This window comes from Peromyscus leucopus, chromosome 4 (assembly GCF_004664715.2).
Source record: "Peromyscus leucopus breed LL Stock chromosome 4, UCI_PerLeu_2.1, whole genome shotgun sequence".
Taxonomy (NCBI): Eukaryota; Metazoa; Chordata; class Mammalia; order Rodentia; family Cricetidae; genus Peromyscus; species Peromyscus leucopus.
Window position 1 is genome coordinate 126,891,328 of NC_051066.1, and position 26,980 is coordinate 126,918,307.

At 40.7% G+C, this 26,980-nt stretch overlaps 1 protein-coding gene across 3 annotated transcripts; it reads left to right on the forward strand.

The window, feature by feature from the left end:
• The first annotated feature begins 1,223 nt into the window (after positions 1-1,223).
• Positions 1,224-25,595, forward strand: Gins1 (GINS complex subunit 1). 3 transcript variants are annotated; one of them, XM_028893445.2, is made up of 7 exons: positions 1,224-1,446; positions 7,258-7,322; positions 10,317-10,415; positions 11,090-11,180; positions 19,202-19,318; positions 21,514-21,588; positions 25,151-25,595. In XM_028893445.2, exons 1-7 carry the CDS (start codon positions 1,372-1,374, stop codon positions 25,217-25,219), a joined length of 591 nt encoding a protein of 196 aa, XP_028749278.1. In that variant the 5' UTR covers positions 1,224-1,371; the 3' UTR covers positions 25,220-25,595. The 3 variants fall into 3 exon arrangements, with proteins under 3 accessions (XP_028749278.1, XP_028749280.1, XP_037061179.1); XM_037205284.1 differs by lacking the exon at positions 1,224-1,446 and adding an exon at positions 1,498-1,573; XM_028893447.2 differs by lacking the exon at positions 19,202-19,318.
• The last annotated feature ends 1,385 nt before the right edge of the window (positions 25,596-26,980 follow it).

Sequence of the window (26,980 nt, forward strand, 5' to 3'; positions counted from 1 at the left end):
TGGGTAAAGCAGGGTGAGTATGCCATGAGAAGCCAATAAGCAGCCTTCTTCCAAGGCCTCTGCTTGAGTTCCGGCTCTGAGTGACTACAACTGTACACCGAAACTAACCCTTTCCTTCTCAGTTTGCTTTCGGGCTTGGTGGGTGTTTTATCGCAATAAAAGAAGGCAAATCAAGACTTTTTTAAAAAAACAACCTTTTTTTAAAGATGGGCTCCTGCTGGGCAGTGATGGCACAGGTCTTTAATCCTAGCACTCGGATCTCTGCATTTTGAGGCCAGCCTGGTCTACAGAGCAAGTTTCAGGACAGCCAGGGCTACACAGAGAAACCCTGTATCGAAAAACAAACAAACAAAAATAAAAAGGATGGGCTCCTTTAGAATTCCTGAACTGAAGTAATCTGCCTTCTTCAGCCACAGAAGTTTGGGGACTGCAGGCATTCGACCACAGTATTATGCCCAACTTTGAACTGCTGTTATCTGTGACATTTCCAGTTGGCAAATATTTTTAAATAACTGCTTTAAAAATCAAAGAGTAGCGGGGCGGTGGTGGCACACGCCTTTAATCCCAGCACTCGGGAGGCAGAGCCACTCGGATCTCTGTGATCGAGCAGCTGGCTACAATGAGTTCAGAAAGGCGCAAAGCAACAAGAAAATGTTGAAAAAAAAAAAAAAAAAAAAAATCAAAGAGTGCCAGAGCTGAAAGTGCAAAGCACAGAAAATAGGTTTTAATTATTTTAGAAGCTGTGTGGCCTTCAGTAAATTAACTGTTCTGGTTTCCTTATCAGTTCTACATACCCCGTAGGGAGAATTGAGAATTAACTGAAATAAATTATAGTCCCTACCATACAGAAAGTACCCAATAAAAGATGGTTTCTCTTCAATGTCAAACAACCGGCACTGCAGAGCTAAAACGGAACACTGCCTCACAACTAGTTTCTCGACTTTTCCTCTTAACTTGAAGGTTTCCCTTGGAATCTAAAGACAATTAATTCAAATAGAAAAAATAAAAAGAAGGGAAGAATGTGCACTTTACTTTGCTGCACAATCGAAAACAGCTCTTTGATTCAGCTTAGGGTCTCGGTCGCATCTGACTTGCCCGGCTTTGCCAGGGAAAAACCATCCTCTTAACCCTCCTTTCCTGACTCTCAGTGCGGCTACTCAATGAGGTCAAATGTCCCCGCTCGGCTGCCTTAGGGCCCCACCCCCATCCAACAGCGCCCTTCCATTGGCTGAGCCTGTTTGGCGCCAAAGCGAGGAGGAGCGGCTGAGCGCTTTGGGGCTCCGAACAATAGAAGTGCCGCGGCCGAGAGCCCAGCGACCGTTTGGCGTGGCTTGGCAGTTGACAGGACCGCGGGACCCAGGAGCGTCCGTCATGTTCTGCGAAAAAGCTATGGAGCTCGTCCGCGAGTTACACCGCGCGCCGGAAGGGCAGCTGCCGGCCTTCAACGTGAGGAGTGGCGGACGGGGAGGGGCGTGCCGAGGGCCTGGGGGCGGGGCCTCAAACGAGGGGGCGGGGCCTATGTGGACACTCCCTGGGCTAGTCAGCTTTGTCTTGCGGAAGATTCTTCTCACATGTCAGTTGCTGGGTTCACTTTACCTCTTTGCTAGGTGCCGAGCTCGGGAACAAAAAGTTTGAAACTGGGCCAAGCCAATTGTAGGAAGAAAAAGGAAGGACTCATATCCATGTTATTCATTGACGTGGTGAATTTCCTCATCTGTTTCTTGATTTTGTTTTTTTGAGACAAGGCCTCATGTTATCCAGGCTGGCCTGAAACTCTATTTTATTTGGGTTTTTTGTTGTTGTTTTGTTTTTTTTTGTTTTCGAGACAGGGTTTCTCTGTGTAGTTTTGCGCCATTCCTGGAACTCACTTGGTAGTCCAGACTGGCCTCGAACTCACAGAGATCCGCCTGGCTCTGCCTTCCAAGTGCTGGGACTAAAGGTGTGCGCCACCACCGCCGGGCCTGAAACACTATTTTAAACAACAACAACAAAATACGTGTATGTACGTCACCTGCATGCAGGTGCCCCATGGAAGCCTAAAGAGGGTATGGGATCCTCTGGAACTGGGCGTTTGTGAGCTTCAGGATGTGGGTGCTGGGAACCCAAGTCCTCTACAAGAGCAGCAAGTGCTTTTAGCCGCTGAGTAATCTCTCCAACTCCACATATATCTTTACACCCAGCCTCTTGATGAACCAATAGCATCTTGATGTAACCCTAGTAGTTCTGGGGGTCGCTGTGAAGCCAGGTCCCACCTGAAGCCTTTGAAAACCATCCATTTCCTTTCCTTGCTTGTAGATGATTGACTTTTTTTCTTTCATGTATCTGGGTTCAGTCTGCTAAGAGCTGACACTTCTAGAAAGAGCCTGATGCCCTGTGAAGGGCCATATGGAATCATGTGTGCACCCTTTGTATCTGTATCTGGCCTCTTTTGCCCAGTATAATCTGAGACTTTTGTTTGTTTTGTTTTTTTGAGACAGGGTTTCTCTGTATAACAGCTCTGGCTGTCCTGGAACTCACTCTGTAGACCAGGCTGACTTCAAAAAGACTATTCTTATTGTGGTGTATGTTTTCAGTAGTTCAGTAATTTTATTGTGCTTTTTTATTTTAAAGATTTATTTACTGGTTTTTTTTTGTTGTTGTTGTTTGTTTGTTTTTTTGTTTTTTTTTTGAGACAGGGTTTCTCGGTGTAGCCTTGGATGTCCTGAAACATGCTCTGTATAACAGGCTGGCCTCGAACTCACAGAGATCCACCTGCCTCTGTGTCCCAAGTGCTGGGATTAAAGGTGCATGCCACCATCGCCTGGCTTAAAGATTTATTTTTAAATTTTCTGTGTATGAATGTTTTGCATGCATGTATGTTTTACGGCTACATGCATGCCTGGTGCCCACGGAGGTCGGAAGAGAGCAGGAACTGGAGTTACAGATGTTTATGAATCACCATGTGAGTGCTGGAATTGAACCTGAGTCCTGTGGAAGTGTGATTGATATATTGTGCACCCCAATAAACTTATCTGGGGGTCAGAGAAGAGAACAGCCACTATATTAAACATAGAGGTTAGGCAGTGGTAGCACATGCCTTTAATCCTAGTATTCAGGAGGCAGATCTATGGATCTGTGTGACTACACACTAGGAACAAAGGCCACACTAGGAACAAAACCAGGCATGGTGACACACACCCTTAATCCCAGCACTTGAGATCTCATGTCTTGGTTTGGGAAGCACACATGCCTTTAATCCCAGGAAATAATATGGCAGGACACAGAAAAGGTATATAAGGCTTGAGGACTAGGAACTAGAGGCTTTTAAGCAGCTCAATTGAGACCCTCAGGTGTGAGGCTTTCAGTCTGAGAATTTGTGGAAACAGGGTCGCTGAGGTGTTGTCGAGGTGAAGTTAGTTGTGACTTGTTCTCTCTCTCTGATCTCTCAGTTTCTCCCCAATATCTGGCTCTGGGTTTTTATTATAAGACCTTTTAAGATTTGTGTTACAACTGAGCCATCTCCCCAGTCCTTATTGCACTTTTTATTTTTTTTTTATTTATTTATTTTTGTTTTTCGAGACAGGGTTTCTCTGTGTAGCTTTGTGCCTTTTCCTGGAACTCACTTGGTAGCCCAGGCTGGCCTCGAACTCACAGAGATCTGCCTGCTTCTGCCTCCCAAGTGCTGGGATTAAAGGCGTGCACCACCACCACCACCACCACCACCACCACCACCACCACCCGGCCTTATTGCACTTTTTAAATGGCTATTTGTTTTACCTTTTAGTTGGTAAAATATGCATTCTAATATAAAGTTGCCCGTTTTATTTTTTATTCAATAACTATGTGATATTCATTAATTACATTAATTGTATTGATTTATTACAGTCATGATATTATGTCCTTTTACTACGTCCATTTGTGGGGCTTTTCCATCACACAAAACAGAGATTCTGTACTTAAGAAATCATTGCTCTATATTCCTTTCTTCTCCATCTTGAGATAACATCTAATCTTTCTGTCTCTATGAATTTGTATATTCTATATATTTCATGTAATACAATTCTATAGTATTTGTCCTTTTTTAATGTAAAAGCATTTTATGTACAACTACAGGAGAAATAATATACAGATAGCTTGAACATAAAAAGAGGTTATAATTCAAAATTCCATGGTTATTTGAAACTGGAAAATATTTTCTCTGTAGAAAATAGTAAAAATACTAACATTTCCCAATAAGCCCTTTTAAGCCAAATAATAGCTGAATTATACATATAAATATTGATTAGATTCTGGGATACAGAAGAAACCTATCTTCATCTGTTCAGAGAGCTATGTTTTACTTAAGTTGTGTAAGTGAGATTCCTATCATCTTCCCCTTCACTGTTTGATTTACGGCAGACATTTTTCTATAGGCTAATCCATAATCTAAAAAGATTTTAGCCTCCCCTCCTGAAAGTACAGCCACATATTCTTTCATCAGCTTGATACAGTACAAATTCTTATCCTAATAGTGAAATGTTTCACTAAAGCTTGCCCAGTGATCGGGCAAAACCAAAACTTATTATAAGCCACAGTCAACTTAGGGTCCTCCCTGCTATGTAGCCTCCCTGGTTCTGTGGGTTGCAGTCTGATTGTCCTTTGCTTTATATCTAGTATCCACTTATGAGTGAGTACATACCATGTTTGTTGTCTTTGTGAGTCCTGAGTTACCTCACTCAGGATGATTTTTTTTCTAATTCCATCCATTTGCCTGTAAATTTCATGATGTCATTGTTTTTCTCTGCTGAGTAGTACTCCATTGTGTATATGTACTACATTTTCTTAATCCATTCTTCAGTTGAAGGGCATCTAGGTTGTTTCCAGGTTCTGGCTATTACAAATAATGCTGCTATGAACATAGTTGAGCATGTATCTTTGTGGTATGATTGAGCATTCTTGGGTATATGCCCAAGAATGGTATGGCTGGGTCTTGAGGTAGATCGATTCTCAATTTTCTCAGAAGCCACCATACTGATTTCCACAGTGGCTGTACAAATTTGCACTCCCACCAACAGTGGAGGAGTGTTCCCCTTGCTCCGCATCTTCTCCAACATAGACTTTCATTAGTGTTTTTGATCATAGCCATTCTGAAAGGTGTAAGATGGTATCTCAGAGTCGTTTTGATTTGCATTTCTCTGATGACTAAGGATGTTGAGCTTTCCTTAAATGTCTTTCAGCCATTTGAGATTCTTTTGAGAATTCTCTGTTTAGCTCTGTAACCCATTTTTTTAATTGGATTGTTCAGTATTTTGATGTTTAGTTTCTTGAGTTCTTTATATACTTTGGAGATCAGCCCTCTGTCAAAAGTGGGGTTGGTGAAGATCTTTTTTCTATTCTGTAGGCTGTCTTTTTGTCTTACTGACCGTGTCTTTTGCCCTACAAAAGTTCTCAGTTTTAAGAGGTTCCATTTATTAATTGTTTCTCTCAGTGTCTGTGCTACTGGTGCTATATTTAGGGAGTGATCTCCTGTGCCAATGCGTTCAAGAGTACTTCCTACTTTCTCTTCTATCAATTTCAGTGTAACTGGATTTATGTTGAGGTCTTTGATCCACTTGGACTTGAGTTTTGTGCATGATAACAGATATGGATCTATTTGCAATCTTTTACATGTTGACATCCAGTTATGCCAGCACCATTTGTTGAAGATACTTTCTTTTTTCCATTGTATAGTTTTGGCTTCTTTGTCAAAAATCAGGTGTACATATGTGTGTGGATTAATGTCAGGGTCTTCAATTCAATTTCATTGGTCCATATGTCGGTTTTTTATGCTAGTACCAGCTGTTTTTTATTACTATAGCTCTATAGCAGAGCTTGAGGTCAGGGATCATGATGCCTCCAGAGGTTGCTTTATTGTACAAGATTTTTTTTTTTTTTTGGATTTTTTGAGACAGGGTTTCTCTGTGTAGCTTTGAGCCTTTCTTGGAACTCACTCTGTAGCCCAGGCTGGCCTCAAACTCAGAGATCCGCCTGGCTCTGCCTCCCGAGTGCTGGGATTAAAGGTGTGTGCCACCACCGCCTGGCTTATTTTGTTTTTTTGAGACAAGGTTTCACTGTCTGAAAAAATTCAGGTTGGCCTCAACTTGAGATACTTTTTCCAGTTGCTAGGATTGATTCTAGGCATGTGCTGCTGTGCTTGGCTAAAGCGCTTTTCTGTCTATGAATTTGCCTTCCTAGGTATTACAGTCCTTTTGTGTCTGCTGTCTCTGCTTTAACATGGAATTGTCAGGATCCATCTATGTTGTAGAACGTATCAGTACTCATTCCTTCTTATTGCTAAATGATACTCCATTGGGTGATATACCACATTTGGTTTATATTTCCATCTGTTGTCGGTCCTTTGAGTTATTTTTTCTTTTGACTATTTTGAATAATGCTGCCAAGAACATTTGCAGAAAGCCCAGTGTATGCCTGTAATTCCAGGACATGGGATGCTGAGGCAGAAGATTTAATGTGAGGTCAGCCTGGGTCACATAGTACTAGCAAGACTCTGTCTCAAAAACAAAAAAACAAAACAAAACAAAAATTATGAAAACCTGAAAATAAAAAAAATCAAACACAATAAAATTGTGTGTAAGTTTTTGTGTATGGGTTGGAGATTTAGCTCAGTAGTAGAAAAAAATGAAGGAGTGAAAGGAAGAAAATAACAAAGAAAACATGTCTAAGAATGGGATTGGGTCTAGAACTAGAAGTGGAATTGCCGGGTCACATGGTAGTTCAGTTTAACTTTTTTCTGGTGCTGGGGATGGAGGTCTTCTGCTAGCTAGGAAAGTGCTCCACCCTTGAGCTGCACCTACAGTCTTTGTTGTTTTAAGATTGGGTATCTCCAGCACTCAGGAGGCAGAGACAGGTGGATTTCTTTGAGTTCGAGGCCAGCCTGGGCTTCCAAGTGAGTTCCAGGAAAGGCACAAAGCTACATAGAGAAACCCTGTCTCGAAAAACCAAAAAAAAAAAAAAAAAAAAAAAAAAAAAGATTGGGTATCTATGTCATGTATGAAGACCTTGAAGTCTTGATCCTCCTGCTTGCCTGGCATCCTGGGTTCAGGAACTCTGTCCATTCCTTTTAAGTGTGAACAGCTGTGGAACTGATTTCTACAGGCTATACCATTTTATGTTTCTTACCAATATCTGTAGCCATGGAAATATATTGTGAAGACTATTTTTTGTTAAGGTATCTAAATGAAAAATAAATATAGTACAGATTGAAATTAATCGGGAAATCAATATATTTATACATTTCAGGAGGATGGACTCAGACAAGTTCTGGAGGAGATGAAAGCTTTGTATGAACAAAACCAGTCTGATGTGTAAGTTGTGATAATATCAATGTTTTAAAAATAAAAAATGAGCCGGGTGATGGAGGTGCATGCCTTTAATCCCAGCATTAGGGAGGCAGAGGCAGTCAGATCTCTGTGAGTTCGAGGCCAGCCTGGTCTACAGAGTGAGTTCCAGGACAGGCTCCAAAGCTACACAAAGAAATCCTGTCTTGAAAAACCAATAAACAAACAAACAAATAAATAAAATAAAATAAAAAATGAGATGTTAAAATCAGAACCTTTTATCTCTTTGGGGGATGTAATTTTTTTTTTTTAATTTTCTGAACCTGATCTTACCCTGGTTGTACAAGTAAGCACAGGACTCGAACCTAAAGGAGTTTCTGCTGCTCTGTGGTTGGACAGTGCTTCACATATGCTAGATGCTTAATACATCTTCATGATGTATTATGATGTATGATTTCTAAGTTGAAAGAATTAAGGTAGATTTTAAAAGATGAGACAGGAGCAGATAAAGCCCACAATGCAAGTAAATACTTAGTTCTCGCTTTTCGTTTCATTAACAGATGCCTTAGTGTGTTTGAAGGAGAAGGGTCCTCTGAGCAGGAACAGCAGTGATTTCTGACACCATGAGCAGAGTTTATTGAGAACTGGTATCACAAAAGGCTACCACTTATCAGGTCAAGAGAGGGCTATAGAGTTACTGGATATTTAAGCAAGGCCTGGCATTTCATACAGTGGTGAATCTTGCCATCACATGGTAAGATTTAAAAAAGAGAGAGAGAGAGTGCTGAAAACTGGATAAAGCTGGGGTAGACCAGGGTGGTCTCGAACTCAGAGATCCATTTGCCTCTGCCTCTCAAGTGCTGGGATTAATGCCCAGTGGTAGTCAGAATCTTACCTAGAGAGGTCTGAGTTACTTGGATGTAGAAATTAATAATATGATGATAAGATCTGTGAGGTATACAAACGATAGGAACACATTATATGTAGATAACAGAAAAATTTTTACCAATATAATGAGGACTGTAGTAAATGTGAGTTCGATGTCAAGTCTTGAACGCAATTCTGCAAAGTTGTTCATTAATCCATTCAACAGACATACACTGAATAAATTTGCATTGATAAATATTTCTGGTATTTCCATGATAACTAACATAGCCTTGATTTCTGTTCGTGACCCTTACTGTTTAGGAGACAGACACTATGATACTTTGCTCTAAAGAAAGGCTGCAAGAGAGAATAATGCTAGGAGCCAATATGAAGTATAACTGAAACTGAGGAACTGGGAGTTTTCTCTGAGGAAAAGATATTTCAGCTGAGGCTTCAAGAAGAGGGTTTTAGTCACTCAAACAATCAAGGTGAGCAAAGAGCATTCAGGCAGTAGCTACAGCATATGTTAAGGATCTTAAAGAGGCTAGTCCTCAGGAAACCACACTTAAAGACCAGTGTGGCTGGAACTTAGCAAGGAGAAGAGGGTGTCATCAGATGAGAGAATGGGTGGGGGGTAGGCAGTCTGTCTTAAGGTCATCCTGGCTGCTATATGTATTTAACAAGCAGAGAGGAGGGGACACAGTGGTCATTCAGGTCATTGACTACAATAAACAGAATAAAGATATATTTTAGAGTTGGCCTATTAGGTCTTGGTCCAGTAAGGGACTGAATTTTCCGTACTCCATGTATTTGTACTCTGCAAATTAATGATCCAGAAATTTGTCCCTTACTCTGTTAAATTCTCGCTGGGGAGGTGATCATTGTTACTAGTTTCTGACTAAAATTACCTGTGAGGGGGCTGGAAAGATAGCAGTGGTTAAGAATACCAGCTGCTCTTGAGAGCACTGGGTTTGATTCCCAGAACCCACATGGCAACTCACAATGATCTAAAACTCCAGTTCCTGGGGATCTGATACCCTCTTCTGGCCTTTGTGGGAACTCCATGCATGTGGTACAAACACCTATACAAATAAAAAGATTTTTTTTTCCTCTAAGTTTTTTTCAAGATTTTTTTTTTTCTCTAAGTTTTTTCTCTGTGTAGCCCTGGCTATCCTGGAACTCTCTCTGTAGACCAGGCTGGTCTTTAACACAGAGAGTCACCTGCCTCTTGAGTGCTGGAATTAAAGGCATGTGCCATCACCACCCAACCCAAATAAAAAGATTTTGAAAAAAAAAAAAAAAAAATAGGGCTGGTGAGATGACTCTGTGGGTGGAGGTACTTGCTGTTAAGTTTGATGGTTTGAGTTAGACCCCCAGGACTCACATGGTAAAAGGAGAGGATAAACTCCTTAAAGTTGCCCTCTGATCTGTTCTCTACACAAACTGCATCACACATAAATAAATGCAATAAAAATTTAAAAAATAACTTGTGAATAAAGGGGAACCCTTCAACTAATCATGTGTAAATGTGAAGAGTTTTATGTGTACTTTCTACATTATTCTGCTATTAAATTTAATCTTTTGAGAAAAGATCTCATTTTGTAGTTCCGTCAAGTGCTAGGGTTATAGATATGGTGCCACCATGCCCTGCTAGTCCAAATGTATTATATTGGTTTCTTATAATCTGGTTATGATATCTTTACATTGTAAGCAGTTGTAAGGAATGTGGAGACTTAGCCTGACCTCCACAGAGTGGCAGAAGTTTGTAGAATGGCTCTCTGTGGTCAGGAAGAAGCTTAGTGTTAGAGCTCTCGTCTAGCATGTGTGGGGCCCTGGATTTGATCTTCAGCACTACAAGAACACAACCTAGATTCTCTGATAAATACAGGGTCTCACTAGGATGACTTTAACTCAAGAGATTTCTCTGACTTTGCCTCCTAAATGCTTGGGATCAAAGGTGTGTACCACTGTTCCCAGTTCTGTTTTTTTCTTTTAATATATTAATGAAAGCACTGGCATGGTGGTAGCTACTCTGCTCGGGTTTACTGCTACTAACTTTAAATGGACAAAGCAAGCATGTATGTCAGTCATTCTGGCTTTGAAACTTTTACCTACACTGGAATATGTTTCTTGCTCTTTCTATGTCCTTACCAGGAATGAAGCAAAGTCAGCTGGACGAGGTGATTTGATACCAACCATCAAATTTCGGCATTGTTCTTTGTTAAGAAATCGACGCTGCACTATAGCATACCTGTAAGTGTCTTGGGTTTTGCTTGGAGTATCAGGGAACCTAGGAACGTTTTTGATGTATTTTGGCTTCTCAGTTGGTAGCAAGGAAGAAAGAAATCTTCTGTTGTTCCTTTTTATGTTTTTTTTTAATTTTTTAAAATTATTTAGTGTATTCATAAAAAGTGGAAACAATATAACTTGCTCTGTAGAACCTAGGGCTTAGACCTTAGTGTTTTGCCACATTTACTTCATTGCATATTGTTTTTATGCTGCACTAGTTTGGATTATCATGGCAGCTCACCACTGAATTCTTAACGCTTTTTGTCTCTAAGCAGTAAGGATCTCTTGGCTTTTGTAACACTGTATATTGTCACATTTGGAGAGTTAAACAATTTTCTAAAATTGAAACAGGGTGTCATTATGTAGTCCTGGCTGGCCTTGAACTCACAGTGACCCTCCTGCCTCTACCTCCAAAGTTCTGGGATTAAAGACATTTGCCACCGCACCAACAATCTAAACAGTTTTTATGCATGTTTTTTTCCATTGTTCCAAAGATGTCTTCTTGTTGGTGTCTTTCTAATCAGTAGCCAAACAAAGTCCCCATGTTCCATTTAGGTTTTGGTGAGTCTTGAGTCTTCTCATCAGAATGACTTTTGACCCCTTTTATTCTTATACCATCTAATCCCTTCACATCTTAGGTATGACCGGTTGCTTCGGATTAGAGCACTCAGGTGGGAATATGGCAGTGTCTTGCCAAATGCTTTACGATTCCACATGTCTGCTGAAGAAGTAAGTTAGCACTATTCAAATGTATAAAAATGCTATCTATGTTCTCTAACAATAGTTATCTGTGTTTCTCTTTTTTCTTTAGTATTCAGCAATTTCTTTCTTTCTTTTTTTTTTTTTTCTTTTTTTATTATTTAAACTGTTTGGCCTAATGGCTCAGGCTTCTTGCTATCTAGTTTTTTGGGTTTTTTTGTTTGTTTGTTTTTTTGTTTTTTCCTTTTATTTTATTTTACAATACCATTCAGTTCTACATATCAGCCACAGGTTCCCCTGTTCTCCCCCCTCCCACTCCCTCCCCTTACCCCCAGCCTACCCCCTATTCCCACCTCCTCCAGGGCAAAGCCTCCCCCGAGGACTGCGATCAACCTGGTAGACTCAGTCCAGGCAGGTCCAGTCCCCTCCTCCCAGACTGAGCCAAGTGTCCCTGCATAAGCTCCAGGTTTCAAACAGCCAACTCATGCAATGAGCACAGGACTCGGTCCCACTGCCTAGTTGCCTCCCAAACAGATCAAGCCAATCAACTGTCTCACCTATTCAGAGGGCCTGATCCAGCTGGGGACCCCTCAGCCTTTGATTCATAGCTCATGTGTTTCCATTCGTTTGGCTATTTTTTTTTTTTTTCAATAATTGAGTAAAACCGAAATTTATTATAAGCCACAGTCATCCTAGGGACCTCCATGCTATATATATATATATAGCCTCCATGGTTCTATGGGTTGTGGTCTGATTGTTCTTTATTTTATATCTAGAATCCACTTATGAGTGAATACATACCATGACTGTCTTTCTGGGTTTGGGTTATCTCACTCAGGATGATTTTTTTCTAGTTCCATCCATTTGCCTGTAAATTTCATGCTTTCATTGTTTTTTTTTTTTGTTTTTGTTTTTTGTTTGTTTTTTTTTTTTTTGTTTTGTTTTTCAAGACTGGGTTTCTCTGTGTAGCTTTGCGCCTTTCCTGGAACTCACTTGGTAGCCCAGGCTGGCCTCGAACTCACAGAGATCCGCCTGCCTCTGCCTTCCGAGTGCTGGGATTAAAGGCATGCGCCATCACCGCCCGGCCCTTTCATTGTTTTCTTTGATGAGTAGTACTCCATTGTGTATATGTACCACATTTTTTTCATCCATTCTTCCATTGACAGGCATCTAGGTTGTTTCCAGGTTCTGGCTATTACAAATAGTGCTGTCTATGAACATAGCTGAGCATGTATCTTTATGGTATGAATCAGCATTCCTTGGGTATATGCCCAAGAGTGGGATGGCTGGGTCTTGAGGTAGTTTGATTCCTAATTTTTTGAGAAATCGCCATACTGATTTCCACAGTGATTGTACAAGTTTACATTCCCACCAACAGTGGAGGAGTGTTCCCTTTGCTCCACATCCTCTCCAACATTGACTGTCATTGGTGTTTTTGATCGTAGCCATTCTGACAGGTGTAAGGTGGTATCTCAGAGTCGTTTTGATTTGCATTTCTCTGATGATTAAGGATGTTGAGCATTTCTTTAAATGTCTTTCAGCCATTTGTGATTCTTGTTTTGTGAATTCTCTGTTTAGCTCTTTAGCCCATTTTTCAATTGGACTGTTCAGTATTTTGATGTCTAGTTTCTTGAGTTCTTTATATACTGTGGATGCCAAAGCGTTCAAGAGTGCTTCCTACTTTCTTTTCTATTAAGTTTAGTGTAACTGGATTTATGTTCAGGTCTTTGATCCACTTGGATTTGAGTTTTGTGCATGATGACAAATATGGATCTATTTGTAATCTTTTACATATTGAGATCCAGTTATGCCAGCACCATTTGTTGAAGATACTTTCTTTTTTCCATTGTATAGTTTTGGCTCCTTTGTCAAAAACCAAGTGTTCATATGTGCATGGATTAATGTCAGGGTCTTCGAAATCAGCAATTTCTAACCTGAACTATTTTTTTTTGTTGTTGTTGTTTGTTTTTGTTTTTTAGCGACAAGGTTTCTCTGTGTAGCCCTTGCTCTCCTGGAACTAGCTTTGTGGACCAAGCTAGCCTTGAACTCACAGAGATCTGCTTGCTTCTGACTCCTGAGTACTGGGATTAAAGGCATGTGCTACCACACCTGGCCTTGAACTAATTTCTTATATACTATGATAGGAAGTATGTGGTGGGGCGTATTTCTAAGTGCTTGTACTGTGTGGAAAACTAAGTACTTAACAAAATAGAGTCCCAATAGTTCTTTTTTTGTTTTTCAAAATAGTGTTTCTGTGTATAACAGCCCTGGGTGTCCTGGAACTGGCTTTGTAGACCAGGCTGGCTTTGAACTCACAGAGATCCACCTGCCTCTGTCTCCCGAGTGCTGGGATTAAAATGTGCACCATCCTGCCCAATATGCTATTTACTACTAATCCATCTTTGGGATTAAAAACTGGAATTATTACTTGGCTGTTTTCTATACAATGTATACATATAGGTATATATATATACATTCTAATCAATATTACACATTCATATTGGTAATAAGTCTTGATTGGTCCAAGGCATAGGATTACTTCAGATATTGTATTGAAGCCAAATAAACTTAAATCCTTACTATCCAAAAGCTGTCTATCTCAAGCAAGTAACTTGACCTCTCTGTGGTGATATTGTGTTCCCCAAAATATTGTGCACCCTAATAAACTTATCTGGGGTCAGAGAACAGAACAGCCACTAGATACAGAGGCTAGAAAATGGTGGCACTCACGCCTTTAATCCTAGCATTCCAGAGGCAGAAATCCATTTGGATCTCTGTGAGTTCAAGGCCACATTGGAAACAGCCAGGTATGGTGACTCACGCCTTTAATCCCAGGAATTGAGGGTAGAAAGCAGAAAGGTATATAAGGCGTGAAAACCAGGAACTAGGCTGGTTAAGCTTTCAGGCTTTTGAGTAGCAGTTCAGCTGAGATCCATTTGGATGAGGACACAGAGGCTTCCCAGTCTGAGGAAACAGGATCAGCTGAGGTATTGGCAAGATGAGGTAGCTGTGGCTTGTTCTACTTCTCTGATCTTCCAGCATTCACCCTAATACCTGCTTCAGGTTTGTTTTTATTAATAAGACCTGTTAAGATTCCTGCTACACCTCTCCCTGTGTCTAAATTATCTCCTTTAAAAATGATACAGTTTACAAGGACTTCAGAGAGTAACTGCCTGAAGTTAGACCATACTTCACCTAAGTCTTCAATGAAAGTTCCCCTTACTTTAGACAACAGTTACAAGTTCTAATGTTCAATGATTCCTATAGGTTCAGTACTTCACCAGAATGAATCATAAAACTCAGAAAACCATTCAGCTTCAAACATCAGTGTCTAGAAGCCAAATGGATACAATGCAAAGTGGATACAAATGGGAACCAGCTGGATGAGACTCGTGAGGCAGGGCTGAGAGGGTTGGAGACTCTAAGCTTCTGTATCTTATGCTTGTACAGCAGAGCATGACACCCTCCCGACACATCCCATAATGGTACACAAAGCATTGCCGTCCAGGTGCTCTTTTTTTTTTTTTTTTTTTTTGATACAGGGTTTCTCTTTATATTTCTCCTAGAACTCACTTTTTAGACCAGGCTAGCCTTGAACTCACAAGAGATCTGCCTGGCCCCGCCTCCCGAGTGCTGGGATTAGAGGCGTGTGCCACCACCACCCAGCTCCATCCAGGTACTATTACACAGCACTGGTGTCTAAGTGATTGGGGTTTTATGCTCCAGAGATATGACCATTGAATTACCAACCCTGTCACTGAGCTGTCTTCTCTCCTCCCCTCCCAGGAGGCCACACTGTTAGTGAGGTCTAAAGCCCAGTCCACTGACTGTATGGTTTCTAGCCTCCACTATCGAGAGTCCTCACTGACAACTGTTGATACTTCTCTGCATCAGTGATACATGATTTCTGTCCTTAACTATTTATATATTGTATTACATCTTTTGATTTGTGTGTGTTGAACCAACCTTTCGTCCTTGGAGTGAAGTCAACGTGGTCATGTCTGATCTTCTTAATGTGTTCTTTAATTCTGACTCTAAGAATTTATTGCAAGTTTTTATGTCTATCAGGGAACTTGGTAGTTTTCTTTTTTTGTTGTGTCATGGGGTTTTGGTGTCATGATAATGCTGGCTTTGTACAATGCATTTGGCATTGTTTCCTTCCTTCTGTTATGGAATAGTTTAATAAAAGTATTTGTGCTAGCTCTTCTTGAAAGGTTTGGTAGAATTTGACAGTCAACCCATCTAGTCCTGAGGCTTTCCTTTGTTGGGAGGCCTTTTACGGTTGCTATAGTCTCACTGATTATAATGGATTTGCTTCTTCTTGATTTACTTTAGGCAGATCTTATGTGCCTAGGAATTTATCCATTTTTTGATTGTGTCTATATATTATTTTTTTAGTTTCTACTTCATTCATTTCTGCCATGATCTTTATTATTTCTCTCGTCCTCCTGCATTTGGGTTTGGACCATTCTTGTTTTCCTAGAACCTTAAGGTGCGTTGCCAGGTTTTTATTTTGTTTTGTTTTGTTTTGTGGGAGGATCTAATTTCCCTGGGTAAGTGCTTATTATAGCTCCCACCTTTCCTCTGACAACTGCTTTAGCTGTGTACCAAAGACTTTGGTACATTGTATTCTCACATTGTTTGATTCTAGGTAATTTTCAGTTTCCTCCCCAGTTTCTTCAGTGGCTCAGTGGTCATTCAAAAATTTATTATTGACTCTCCAAATATTTGTGTGGTTTTAGTAGTTTTCTTGTTGATTTCTAGTTTTATGGCATCAATTTGATAAGATACAAGAAGTTATTTAGATTCTCTTGTATTATCTAGGACTTGATTTGTGACCCAGAATGTGATCTCTCTTCTAGAAGCTTATGGGCTGCTAAGAAGAATGTATATTCATTACCTGTTAGATAGATATTCTGTGTGTATCTAGTAAGCTCATTTGATCTACAGTGTAGTTTGATTTTTTTTTTAGATTATTTTTTATGAATGGTTTGCCTATGTGTATGTATGGACACCATGTGCATGCCTGGTGCCCTTAGAGGTCAGAAGAAGGGGTCAGATTCCATGGAACTGGAATTACAATTGGTTGTGAGCCATTATGTTGATGCTGGAAATAGAACCCAGGTCCTCTGCAAGAGCAACAAGTGTTCTTCACCACTGAACCATTTCTCCAGCCTCTGCAGTATAATTTAACTCAGGTTTCAGTTTGAATGAAAATGGTGTGTTGAGCTGGGCGGTGGTGGCGCACACCTTTAATCCCAGCACTCGGGAGGCAGAGGCAGGCTGATCTCTGTGAGTTCCAGGACAGGCTCCAAAGCTACACAGAGAAACCCTGTCTGGAAAAACCAAAAAAAAAAATAATTAAATAAAAAATGAAAAAAAGAAAATGGTGTGTTGAATCACCTACTGCCATTGGATCAGGACCTATCTGACCTTTTATAGCCTCAACATGTTTCCAATTGTTATATCATCTTATAATTCTATTTTGCTTTGCATTTTTGACATTTTGACTACAATATGTTAGAGAGGTTCTTCTCTGGTCTTGTCTTTAGGGTTCTAATACCTCTTATGTCTGATATCTTTCTTTCTCTAGATTTAGGAAATTTTTGTTATAATTTCATTGAGTGGAATCTCTTAACCCTTTAAAATTTACCTTCACTTCTATCCTGTGGATTCTTAGGTTTGGTCTCTTGATTGTGTGCCAGAATTCTCGGTCCTTGTGTAGTGATGCTTATTTCCTTGTTGATCTTGAATATAGTTATTTCCTCTTCTGCTCCATGGGTTTTGTTTTGTTTTGTTTCCCCACAATTTCTGACATTTTCCACTAGGTTGCTTTTTTTTCCCCCACAAGACAGGGTTTCTCTATGTAACATCTCTGGCTGTCCTGGAACTTGCTTTGTAGATAAGGCTGGCCTCAAACTCTGCCTTCCAAGCACTGGGATTAAAGGTGTATGCCACCACCATCACCACCACCACCACCACCACCACCACCACCACCACCACCACCACCACTACCACCACCACCCAGCAGGTTGCAGCCTTTTTGTCCCTAATTTATTCATTTTACTTCCTTACCCTCCCTTGCCCTCTGTATTGCTGACTTTCTTCTCTTTAGGTTCTGGATTTATTGAATCCATTTGTTTGTATTGTCTTAGAAAACATTGATCAGTTTTCACTAGTAAACTTTTGAGATTGTCAACTAGCATTATAGCTGTTTCACTGTCACTGAGTTTGGTAGTGAATTACAGAGAGCCTTTTGAGGAGCCAGTGTGCCACACTTTCTCATGTTTTGGGGTCTCTGTCTTGTGATGTGCATATCTGCTGGTCAGGAACTCTCCCTGTTTTATTTGGGGATCTTCTTGAAGGCTTAATCTCTAGTACCCTCCGTAGAGAGAAAGCAAATTTCTGTGATAGCAACAAACCAAGAAGCCAGACAAGATATAGATACACTTAAAGTCAAGTGCAGCCCACTAATGGATCATCAGTGACCACAAAAGGAAAACTGGCAAAGCCACTGCAGAGTGTGGGACAAAGGTCATTTTCAGAGTGAGTGTGAGAACAGTAAATGAATGACATGAGGAGGAGGCAGGAAAATAGAGAAGCAAGATTAAATACAAGAATGGGGACAGAAGCTGAGTGAGATAAATGTTATTCAGGGAAAAAAGCAAGAAATTGGAAAAGAAAAGAAAAAAACATGATATCTCAACCATAGTCACCTCAAAAAACAAGCAAGCCAGGCAGTGATAGTAGCGCACGCCTTTAGTCCCAGAACTCAGAGGCAGAGACAGGCGGATCTCTGTGAGTTCCAGGCCAGCTTTGCCCACAGAGTGAATTCCAAGACAGCCAGGGCTACACAGAGAAACCCTGTCTTGAAAAACCAAAAAATAAAATCCCAAACAACGTGGCTGATATGTAAAATTGAATTAAATTAAAAAAAAAATCCCAAACAAACAAAAAAAGGGGTGGTGGTGAAAGTAACACTAAAAGTGTACCAAGAAGAATAAAAGGGTGAGGGGTTCCACAGGGTTTGAAATAAAACAGGGGTGAGGTACTAGGGCACCTTTCTGGTCGTTCTTGAGGGTCCTCTGAAGTTGGAGTCTGATAGGTCCATGCACAGTGGGCGGGGTCAGTGGAGCTTGTGGACCTTTGTTTTCCCTATGGTTTTTATATGCTGTTGCTCAGACCATGCCGGCCGAGTGTCTGATGTCTGCCAGAGCTGCCTTCACTTTGGTAGTTGTGATAGCTTTGTCAACTTGACACAACCTGAAATTCCTGGGAAGAGATCATTGGGCTAGTGGGAATGTCTGTGGGGGATTTTAATAATTAATTGCTGTGGGAAGATCCAGCCCTAGGATGTGTCAATTTTGAAATGGTAGTACGTGGTTTGTACAAATTTTCTCCCTTTCTTTCTTTTTTCTTTTCTTTTTTTTTTTTTTTTTTTTTTTTTTTTTTTTTGTTTTTTTTGTTTTTTTTGGTTTTTTTGAGACAGGGTTTTGTAGCTAGAGTTTTCCTGCCTGGCCCACAGTCAGGACAAATCTCTGTCACCCACCAGTCCCACAGCCAACCAAGTAAACACAGAGACTTATATTGCTTATAAACTGTATGACCATGGCAGGCTTCTTGCTAACTGTTCTTGTATCTTAAATTAATCCATTTCTATAAATCTATACCTTGCCACATGGCTTTTGGCTTACTGGTATTTTCACATGCTGCTTGTCCTGGCAGTGGCTGACAGTGTCTCCTTCTGCCTTCCTGTTGTTTCTTTTCTCCTCTCTGTTAGTCCCGCCTATACTTCCTGCCTGGCCACTGGCCAATCAGTGTTTTATTTATTGACCAATCAGAGTAATTTGACATATAGACCATCCCACATAAGGGTTTCTCTGTATAGCTTTGGTTCTGTCCTGGATCTCGCTCTGTAGGCCAGGCTAGCCTCAAACTCACAGAGATCCGCCTGGCTCTGCCTTCTGAGCGCTGGGATTAAAGGCTTGCACCACCACTGCTCTGTACAAATTTTCTTAAACCTTTGTAAATGACCATTGTTATGTTCACAGATGGAGTGGTTCAACCATTATAAAAAGTCTCTTGCTACTTACATGAGGTCACTGGGAGGAGAGGAAGGATTGGACATCACCCAGGATGTGAAACCCCCCAAAAGCCTCTATATTGAAGTAGGTAAACTTACCTTAATGTGCACATTGTGCTACCCTTTATCAAAGAGGAGGATTTACTAACTTCTCTTACAAAGAAAGAAAGGAAACTTAAGACAAGAGTGAGGAGAAGATAGTTTCCACTGTCTTTAGCATGGACACCTAAAATTTCATCAGTACACCCATTTTAATAGTTTTGGCTTTAGTACCACAAATAGATTGCCAAAAAGAAAAAGTTTCTAAAGAGGGAGAGAAACCTATAGATTGAAAGGTAAGACATAAAGTACAATCTCTCAGATTCTAGTTTCAACATGAAAACTTAGGAAAATATCCATGAGGGACTGGAGAGATGGCTCAGTGGTAAAAGAGCACTGGCTGCTCTTCCAGAGGCTTCAGGTTCAACCCCAGCACCTCTATGGCAGCTCATAACCATCTAATTCCAGTCCTAGGGGACCCGATGCCCTCCACCCCACTTGGATACTATACATGTGGTGTACAGACACAAATGCAGGTAAAACGCCCATCCACATGAAATAAAATGGGAAAAAAACAAAATATGTGTGAGACAAGTGGGAACTTTTGGATATTAAATGAGTAATGATATGAGACAGTGTGTGTGTGTGTGTTTGTGTGTGTGTGTGTGTGTGTGTGTGTGTGTGTGTATACACACACACAAGTATATATATATACTGAGATAGGGTCTCATGCAGCTGAGGTTTACCTGGAACATACCGTGTAGTCAAGGGTAACTCTTACTTAGCTCATGATCCTCTTGCTTCCACCTCCCAAGTGCTGGGATTGCAGGCTTGAGCCACCATGCTTGACTTTTTTTTTTTAATTTAAGAATATGAATGCCGGGGCTGGAGAGATGGCTCAGAGGTTAAAAACACTGGCTGTTCTTCCAGAGGTCCTGAGTTCAATTCCCAGCAACCACATGGTGGCTCACAACCATCTGTAATGAGATCTGGCACCCTCTTCTGGCCTGCAGGGATACATGCAAACAGAACGCTGTATACATAATAAATAAATAAATCTTAAAAAAAAAGAATATTAATGTGTAGAAGTAGGTAATTTAAGCCAAGTGTGGTAGTTCATACCTGCAGTCCTAGTAGTTGGGAGGCTGAGGCAGAAGTTTAGAGTTTAGAACCAGCCTGGGCTACAGAAGACCCTGTCACAAAATGGGGAAAAAGTAATCCTAAAGTGATTGAGGGGACACACTTGGCCACAGCACCTTTTCCCCAAAATCAGTCTTTTCAAAGAAGTCAATACAGCAGTAGAGGTTTTCCTCTAATAGTATTTCTCACACTAAGTTAAAAAGCTCTGAGAGTTGTCAAATTTCAGACTAATTCTAGGACATGTACAAATATCTGGTACTTGTTGCTGGAGTTGGCGTTACTGGAAGGCAGTGGCAGTGCAGTATGGGTCCTAACCCTCAGGAGAGTAAACTCCTCCCCAGTTCTCATGAGGTGGAATGCCTCTGTCTTCCTGGAGAGCACTTAGTGTTGTCCCTTCAAAAGAACTATTTACATGGAACGTGTACCTGACTGCAGTTGTGTGTCCTTTGGTATACATGAGGACAACTTTGGGGAGTTGGTTCTCTCCTTATCCTGTGAGGTCAGGGGTCACCAGGCTGACACAGCAAGTGTTTTTACCCTCTCAGCTGTCTTGACGGCCCAGATAGTTCTTTCCTTTGCAGGAGTTGCTGTCAAAGACTGCCTCACTCCTCTACCTTCCAACCAGGACCTCAGTTTTCATAACCTGGTTGCCTAAAGAATAAGGTTAAGATGAGGACAAGCTGAGATGATTACAAATTTTTACAAATTAAAAGATAATTCAGTACAACGTTTTTGCTTCTGTTGTCACGCAGCTTTCATTTTCTGCTGCTAAGAATTCCCTGGAATGAGTCTGCATATTGAAGATTGGAAGAATCTCTTCCAAAAGCAGGAACTGGCAAACTTACCTGTGTCCGTTCTCATACTACTACTACAAAGTGAGGCTGGAGTGGATCTAGATATTACATAGATATTCATGCAGCACCTGTTTTCCTTTTGATTACTACACATAATAACATAAACCAGGTATGCTGGGGCATAGCTACGTTCTCAGCTAGTCAGGAGGCCGACACAGTAGGCTCACTTGAGCCTAAGACTCAACTAGTCAACACAGCTAAAGACCCTGTCTCAAAGAAAAAACAAAGTCTCAATTTGTTCTTTCAGGTACGGTGTTTGAAAGACTATGGAGAATTTGAAGTTGATGATGGCACTTCAGTCCTGCTTAAAAAAAATAGTCAGGTATTTTCTGTTGTCATATGCTTTAAACTTTGTTAAGAATGTGTGTAAGGAAATGCTGGATTCATCAGCAAAAAGAATATCTCCTTGTGATGTTCTTCTGTATCTCAGACCTTTCTGGACTTTTTCTAAATACTAAGACTTGAAGCAAATGTTTCATATGGCAAGAAAAAATTTATTTATTTACTAGGCTGCTGATTATATTTAATACTAAACATTTTCCTGAGTAATTATTATGATGGGCCTTATTCTAATTAGTTGACAGATTATTTGGGGACTATTAAAATACTGAATTTAAGAGTTGGTAATCCCATTTACTCAGGAGGTAATCCCACCTGAGCAGGAGGACCAAAAGTTGAAGACCAACCACATACAGTGGTGTTTGTCTTTAATTCCAGAGTTCCAGACCAGGTTGGTCACAATAGCAAGTTTAAACCAACCTAGGCTACAAAGGAAATTCCAAGCCATACCTGGCAGTTTAGTGAGATATTATCTTAAAAAATAAAAAGAGGGTTGGAGTTGTGCCTTGTCGAACTCCAACCCTCTTTTTTTTGGTGGCACTTGTCCAGCTGTCCAGCATGCATGAAGCTATAGATAGGTTCATATCTATAGTACTAGAGTAAGAAGCAAAAGAATGTTGGTTTGAGCTTGTCCCTGACTTTATGGATTTTTTTTTTTTTTTTTTTTTTTTTTGAGACAAGGTTTCTCTCTGTGGTGTAGCTTTTGGAGCCTATCCTGGAACTCGCTCTGTAGACCAGGCTGGCCTTAAATTCACAGAGATCCACCTGCCTCTGCCTCGCAAGTACTGGGATTATCTTGTATAATATTAGAGGGACCTGCCTTAAATACATTCCAGGGGCTCAGGAGAGAGAACTACTAACAGCAAGGACTATTTTCAGGAAATAGAATCTCAGCACACCGAGCTCTATAGTCCACTTGCTTTAATTCCTCTGGCATAACATCCACATATACACAGCTTCAGTTCTGTTCTCGTGCCTAGCTCCTTTCTTGCCTGATTTCTCTGTTTATCTACTGTTCCCTCTTAAGTTCTATCTTAATTCTCTCGTCTTAATTCTGCCTCATCTAGGTCCTTTTCACCTTGTTCTTACCCAGCTAGGACTTTCCCATCTGACTCTTCCTCATCTTCAATCTCGTTCCTCTAGTACTCTCTTCTAGCCCTTCAATCTAGTTCTTTCCCATCTCTGTTTGTTCCTCTCAAGTTCTTACCCATCTAGTTCTTACATTCTCTTTTCTCTTCTCCGTCCTCTACATGCTCTGGAAGTCCACTATAAAAAGGGAGGGTCCGAGCTAAATTGTGTAAAGCTATTTTTTACTTAACGTGCACCTCACCTAGGCGGTGTCTCCTTGTGGAATTTGCCTTAAGTCAGGAGACTTGCATGTGGGCTGCTATCACTGTTAGTCATTGAAAGTTGGGCGCCCCCTAGGCAGTGTCTCCTGTTAGTCCTGGAAAGTAGCTAAGGGAGATATGTGATTCCAGAGAAAGCCTTTCCTGAAGCTGCTCTCCAAATTCCTGGAATGTGTATGTCCAGAGAGTGATCAGTCCACACTGTTAGCCCTTCTAAGGGAAAAGTCAATTGGGAAAACTATGAAGGCACACATGATTTTCATAACAGAATACAGCTGATTTATAACAAGCCAAATAACACCAAAAACTCCTTGAGATTTGGCTTCCTCTGGAGTAATTCCCTGATCCCTCCAGGTAGTGACTTTGCCATAACCAGCTGAGTTCTTATGATATATTCCTGCGGCCTGCAGCAGGATTAAAGGCGTGTGCCACCACCACCCAGTGAATTTATGAAAATTCTTAAGGAACCATTTTCAGCTTATACCTCATTTTAACCTTGTTCTTTACGGCAAGAAATCATGGTGTAGATCAAGAACTTTTAAGTACTTAATATGTAAGCAGAACAGCTTATTAGGATAAGATTGTCATTGAAGAGCTGTGACTTCATATTAACCCAGTTCATTTTTATCCTCTCCCTGTTTTCTGAAGTCACAGTAAAGGAATATAAGGGCCATTCTTTCTTCTTTGCCTGTCCTGCCATGTGGGTGTTAACCAGTTAGTGTCTTGTCCTTAAATCATGATGTGGACTGTTTACATCCTGGAACAGAATACTTCTAGTCATCTTGTGCTCTGGCCCAAGAGGGTGATTGATCTGCTTTATTAGTGTGCAGCTATCATTTCCCAAAAGTAGGTTTGTAGAACTGATTTCAAAGATAGCCTAAAATCTTTGTTAAACCAACTGTTCTCTCCCATGTGTCTCCTTAAACATACTGCACCAAAACCAGATGATGAATTAAGGTGCTTTAAAAAAATCTGTGTTCTGAAGGTGCCATGGGAACCTGCAGTTGCCAGGAGCAAAGCTGTCCTCAGAGCAAGATGAGTGGAAGTGCTTTCAATTTGTTGAGGTTTTCCGGAGCTCTGTTGCTGATCTGCCCACTGTGTGCTGAGCCAATGAGGCCTGAGCCTGTTCATTTACTCTTGTGTGGACATGTGAACAGCCTCAACAACTTACATTATCTGTGTTTGAAACCTATTTTCTACTGTTTAATGTTAAGGAATTTCTAAAATACCTGATCATGGGCCAGCAAGATGGCATAGTAAATAAAAGTACTAGCACACAGGCCCAATGACCTGAGTTCAATCCCTGGATCCCATAAAATGGCAAGAGACATCCTGAGATGTTGTCTTCTGACTTTCACATACATGCTATGGCCTACGCATGTCTGTATCTGCACATGCACACACACACACACACACACACACATGCATGCATACTAAATTAGTTACTTAAAAATATATCTGTCTACACCTAAAACTGACTGTGTATTTGTGTAGGTCATCCACATAGTTCAGACACTAATGGAGAAATGCTTAACATGTATTCTTTAATACTTATGAATACGGTGTTAAAGCAACTGTCACTCAGTGTGTGTGTGTTTAACACTTAATAATTTTTAAAAACTTGGTGAATAGGAGCTGGAAAGATGACTTGGTGGTTAAGTACACTTTCTGCTCTTGCGGAGGACCCTAGTCCAAGGAGATCTAGTGCCCTCTTCTGGCCTCCACGGGCAACAGGCATACATGTGGTACACATAGATACATGTAGGCAAAACACTCATACACATAAAATAAAAATGAATAAATCTTAAGAATTATGCAATGACTTTTATAAAAATAATAACTTTACTAGTAGTGTTCATCTCTTAGTACTATCAGTTTTAGTTGGTTATAATAGCAAAGTAGGTCGGGGGTGGTGGCGCACGCCTTTAATCCCAGCACTCGGGAGGCAGAGGCAAGTGGATTTCTGTGAGTTCGAGGCCAGCCTGGGCTACAGAGTGAGTTCCAGGAAAGGTGTAAAGCTATGCAGAGAAACCCTGTCTCGGAAAACCAAAAAAAAAAAAAAAAGGAAATTAGTTGAGTTTAGCTTTTATTTACTTAGCTGTAGAAGTTGATAAGGTATATGATAACTGTTGCTTTTTACTGATGTGAAATATAATTAAATTTTTCCTAATCATTTCTCTCACTCCCTTTTGCTGGCAGCACTTTTTGCCTCGGTGGAAGTGTGAGCAGTTGATCAGACAAGGGGTCCTGGAGCACGTGCTGTCCTGACTGTCCTGACGGCAGCGGGGACTTCAGGCTCCGCCAGGTGTGACGCTAAGTCTAGCTCATGGAAACATCCTCACTGGACCTCCCCTCTTCCTTTGATTTTAAATTTACAGGCATGCTCTAAAATAACCACGAAGGGCACCTGGGGGGAGCTCAGTGGTAGAGCACTTGCTTAGCATTTGAGAAGCCCTGGGTTCCATCCCTAGCACCTCAAAAGACAGGACAACAAAAATCAATGAGAGACTATAGACCAGGAGCACGTGGCTACAAGTATAATCTGCCACCTGTTAAGCTTTGTTACAAGCTGTATCTCTAATCATTGCATTCCCATAGTAAATGCTGTACTTTTATAAATAAAAATCAACAGTCTTCAGTTTGAGTCTGTTTTCATGATACATTTTTCAAAAGTAGCAAATATTTATCTAGTAGAAGATGTAAACATCCAGGGGTAGGGGAATAAATCTGTTTCCTTAGCAGTAGAATAAGCCCCCAGGAAAAGTTACTTGGCCAAGTAAAGGTTTCAGTAGGCCACAGGTGAGGCTGAGCCTTCTTCAGGAGCTGTGGGAGGCTGGAGGAGGCTGGACAGTACTGAGCAGATAACTTATGCTGTGTAGATGAGCAGCATCCTTGTAAGGGCCCAGAGGAGACCTTGGCACTGCTGATGCTCTGCCTCAGCCTCCTAAGTGCTAGAATTACAGTCTTGAGCTGCCACGCCTAGCTTCAGCTCTCAGACTGGTTTTGGATTCTTTTTGATGTTGCTGGTTTGTTTGAGACAGGCTCTATGTAGCTCTGGCTATCCTGGAACTCACTATGTAGACCAGGCTAGCCTCGAACTAGTGCTAGGATTTGGTTTCTAATTTGATTTCATTTATATAGAGAATATATTTTTAAAATTAATTTTAAAAAACAATTTTTATAAATTGAGAATTTTATACAATGTTTTGATCCCATTCACCTCCTAAATAATTTTTGATTAGTATATACAGTATTAGATATCACGATGATAGAACACACTTGATATTACTTCAGTCTTTGTAATTTTTTGAGACTTGTATTAAGGTCCCAAACAAGGTCCATCATGGTAATTGTTACCGGTTTATTTACTAATGCTTATTTGGGAGTGGAGTCAGTTTTCTGTAAATGTCAGTTAGCTGATCATGTTTTCAGGTCCTTAACCAATCTACTTTGTGTGTGTACACGTGGTTGCTAATGCACATATATGTAGAGGCCAGATATTGAGTGTTGGATGTTTTCCTCAATTGGGTTTTTTTGTTTGTTTGTTTTTTGTTTTTGTTGTTTTTTTTGAGATTTCTCTGTGTAGCCTTGGCATGCTGAGTGCTGGGATTAAAGGTGTGCATCCCCCATTGCATGGCTTTCACCTTATTTTTTGAGCTAGAGTCTCTCACTGAACCTAGAGCCTACTGATTCAGTTAGATTGGCTGGAGAGTGAGCACCAGGGAACCTCTTATCTCTACTTCTCCTGGGATGGGATTACAGCCAGATTTTTATAAGGGTTCTGGAGATCTGAACTCAGGTCTTCATATTTGTGCAGCAGGAGCTTTACCAGCTGACCCATATCTCCTGCCCTCTCATCTTATACTTCAGTTCCAGGCAGAACCCAAAGTAAAGAAGTGCACCCACTGAGAGATGGTTTTGGTTTTCTTTTTCTCTTTTTCTTTCTTTTCTTTTTCTTTTCTTTTTTCTTCTTTCTTTGAGACAGTGTTTCTCTGTGTAGCCCTGGCTGTTCTGGAACTTGGTCTGTAG

Excerpts from the sequence above, each read along its gene's own strand:
- Gins1 (XM_028893445.2), top strand. The coding sequence starts at position 1,372 with ATGTTCTGCGAAAAAGCTATGGAGCTCGTCCGCGAGTTACACCGCGCG. Across the intron at positions 10,416-11,089 it reads CGCTGCACTATAGCATACCT|GTATGACCGGTTGCTTCGGA; the intron begins GTAAGTGTCTTG and ends TTCACATCTTAG. Across the intron at positions 21,589-25,150 it reads TGCTTAAAAAAAATAGTCAG|CACTTTTTGCCTCGGTGGAA; the intron begins GTATTTTCTGTT and ends TTTTGCTGGCAG.